Source organism: Stegastes partitus, unplaced genomic scaffold (assembly GCF_000690725.1).
Source record: "Stegastes partitus isolate 25-593 unplaced genomic scaffold, Stegastes_partitus-1.0.2 Scaffold577, whole genome shotgun sequence".
Classification (NCBI taxonomy): domain Eukaryota; kingdom Metazoa; phylum Chordata; class Actinopteri; family Pomacentridae; genus Stegastes; species Stegastes partitus.
In genome coordinates, this window is record NW_007578308.1 from 30,225 (window position 1) to 33,606 (window position 3,382).

General features: G+C 42.3%; 1 protein-coding gene across 1 annotated transcript in view; it reads right to left on the minus strand.

Moving 5' to 3' along the window:
- The window catches only part of LOC103362480 (inositol 1,4,5-trisphosphate receptor type 3-like), a 41,650-nt gene that overhangs the window by 30,093 nt on the left and 8,175 nt on the right, over positions 1-3,382 (minus strand). Inside the window, exon 2 of the mRNA XM_008288844.1 lies at positions 242-312. Coding sequence (XP_008287066.1) covers positions 242-312 — 71 coding nt within the window. The remainder of the gene's footprint in view (positions 1-241; positions 313-3,382) is intronic.

Genomic DNA, 3,382 nt, shown 5'->3' on the forward strand with positions numbered 1-3,382 from the left:
AACAGGAACAGGAACAGGAACAAGAACAGGAACAAGAACAAGAACAAGAACAGGGACAGGAACAGGAACTACGGGAACTTTATATCAGTGTTCACCTAAAAATAAATAAATGTTGTGGAATTAATAAAACACACTCTACATGAAAACACTTGTTTCTGATGAATGAATGTTGGTATTGATATGATGATCGGTTGGTATTGATATGATGATCGGTCGGTATTGAACACTCAGTCGGTGGTACCTCTGAACTTCTTTGGAGGATTCTCCAAATCTCCAGCAGCTGGTTCGACCACACATCTGTCATCCACCAACCTGCGGACACACAACGTGAAACGTGTCATCAATAACAATATGTTATTCATAACGAGTTTGGGGTTAATTAACAGATTCATCCAGTGTATATGTTCGGCCGTGCATCAGGCTGCAGCTGTCACTGATGCAGACGAATAATAAAGTAGAACAGAATGTAATAAAACCAGTTCAATCAACCAATAAAACATTTCTATGTCACTGTGCAGCTGTTCACAGACAAACACCTTAATGTGACGTTTATGTTCAGGCTCATCCGTCAGGCGTCGTTCTCACAGAACTGAAGTGAAACTAGAGTGAAGCTGATGCTTTGAAGCAACTTGTTCATTTGTTAAAGCAGCAGCAGTTCAGGAAGCGACGCTCTGCAGCCGCGAGAAGTTCGCCGTGACTCCGACTATTTTTAGAGTCTTTGTGTTCAGACTCACGCTGCTGAGAAGCTGAAGTCACGCTGCTGCAGATTAAACCAGAACAGCACGTCAGCAATATGTTCGTACAATCCTGGAAACAATCAGACACCTCAAGAAAACCCAACACATTCTGACATAAAGTGAAAAAGAACATTTCACTCATCTGCCAGCTTGTTATCTTCTTTGGACTAGCGAACCAGATATCTATCGTTAGCTTGTTGAGCTAAAGCTATCTTACTTAGGCTAAGGTAGCACCTTATGTTAACTTGTTTAGGCTAATGTTACCCTGTTGAGGCTAACATTTTTTAGGCTAAATAAGCAGCAGACCTAATTTTGTTTAGACTAATGCTATCTTGCTTCAATTAATGTTAGCTTATTTAGGCTAAGTTAGCAGAAAACTTTATTTTGTTTAGACACATGTTACCTTGTCAGACTAACATAGTGAAAAGTATTTTCTTGTTTGTAGGCTAATGTAGCAGCTAAGTGTATCTTACTTAGGCTAACAGCAGTATGTTTTCTGGTTTAGAGCAACACAGTGATTAAAGTTATCTTATTCAGGCTAATGTAGCAGCTAATACTGTTTGTTTAGACTCACATGATGTTGTTTATGCTAACATAGCAGCTAACTTTATCTTGTTTATGCTAATGTAGTGATAATGTGCAATATTTTGTGCGTATGTGTTGCAGTTTTTCAAATACAGACTTTCGATGTTCGAAGACACTTCACTGGTTTATTTTCATGTTATCAGGTCTGCTGGTTTCATGTGAACTCTGTCAGAAGCAGCGGTCAGAACAACAGCAGCTCGCTCACACACAGAAGCTTTCTATAACCAAATACAGCTCCATCCCTCAGCTCGCTCTCGTCTCTTTTTGGTGGTTTCTGTGGTAAATATGTCTATTTAAGGACCCGACGGTGGTTCCTGAGCAGCCACATGTCTGGTCATCAGAGGGAATCTGTGCTCGTCGCTGTTGAGGAAACAGGAGCTTCAGCAGACACACACACACAGTTTCCATCACTTCTGAGGACACAACACTGACTCACACTCATCTCCTGCAGACTGGTTCTAACCCCAAACAGAACTTTAAGCCCAGTCTTCATACTCTGACTCAACGGTAATTACCTTAAGGGGACTTTCTCTATTCAGGCAGGTCCTCACAGGTACATATAAACAACATGAGTAAGACCAGCACACACACACACACACACACACACACACACACACACACAGCAGCAGACAGCCAGGTGTGTGTCTGTGTCACACTAAAGACTCGTTCAGCGCTTTGAGGAACTCTTGTTGGTCCTCATTAAGCCATGAAGACACTCTGGCTGGTTTTCTTCTGAACTTCAGCAGGAACCTAAAGTCTACCTGGAGCTTATGCAGCGGATTTGTACTGAGTGTCCACAATGTTTCTCCATCTTTTCACAATAAGAGTCTTAGTGTGAACATGTGCAGACGCTTCAGGAGGACTCGTATTGACTCGGTGTTGCTGGGACCTGAACTACCTGAACGGCTGAGATGAGTCCACGCATTAGTTAAATCAGAAGTTTGCATTTAAGCCAAAACCACAACCTGTAAACAAATGAGATGTTTGCAGACGACAGCCCATAAACCTGAGTCACTGTGGTCATTTAGTGATTTAACATGTTGCAGCCGGTAAATAAAAGCTTCACTCATTTGTTTAAATCCGTGATCTTTTTATTACGACTCAATAAGGACGTTCTCAGCATTTGTTCCTTGTTGTGGTCCAATCTGAGCCATTCTATGTCTGCTATCTGCCCATTACTGACAACACGTCTAAAGATAACACACACTTCATGTACCATAGACCAGCTGCAGTACCTGGGTGTTCCACCAGGTGGAGCCTCTCCCTGTTTAATCCTGTGGCGGCCAGAGGAGGCGCCACTCAGACTACAGCTCGTGGTGCTTTAACAAACAGCAGAATTTGTTTGGCTATTAAATAAACAACTCTTTCTGAATTAGCACAAACTGCTGACTGCAGTTAGCTAAAGGTGCTAACTATGCTAACAGAGAGTAAGCTAGTTTGCCAGGCATGTTTGCTGCAGATGGACAGAACTGGTTGGATTTATGTTCTAATGTTTTGATTTTTAAACTCAGTTTCACTCTAAAGTAAAAATAAATAAATAAATGAGCACAAACCTGCGTTAGCTTGTTAGCTTGCTAGCTTGTTAGCTGGATGTGTTGGTAGCTCACATCGGAGCAGATAAACCTTTTCTTTTCATTCTGTCTTTTCATTCAACACATTCTTTCTGCTTTTACTTTTTCCTGAACCGTCTCCCCTCCCTCTTTACCCCCAGCCAGCCCACCATCGCTATGACAACAGCCAATCAGTTCTTTTGTCTGCCTGCCAGGTGTGTCCAGGTGTGTCCAGGTGTCTTTCAGGACCCTGATTGCTACATTCACTCTCACTCAGGTGTGCTGCCTCGGTGGCCGACAGGTGAGCCTGAAACTCAAACAAACAGCGTTCTGCTGAACTCGTTTAAAGTGAACATGTATAGAACAGCAGTGAGCGTGATGCTGGTTTACTGTGACGTGGAAACGCAGCAGCGACTGTCCAGTCTCCTGAAAACACACTTTAAAGATCTGCATGCAGATGATGTAAAAACTTCTATACAGGTTGAAACAACAGTTTAATCGACTATGACT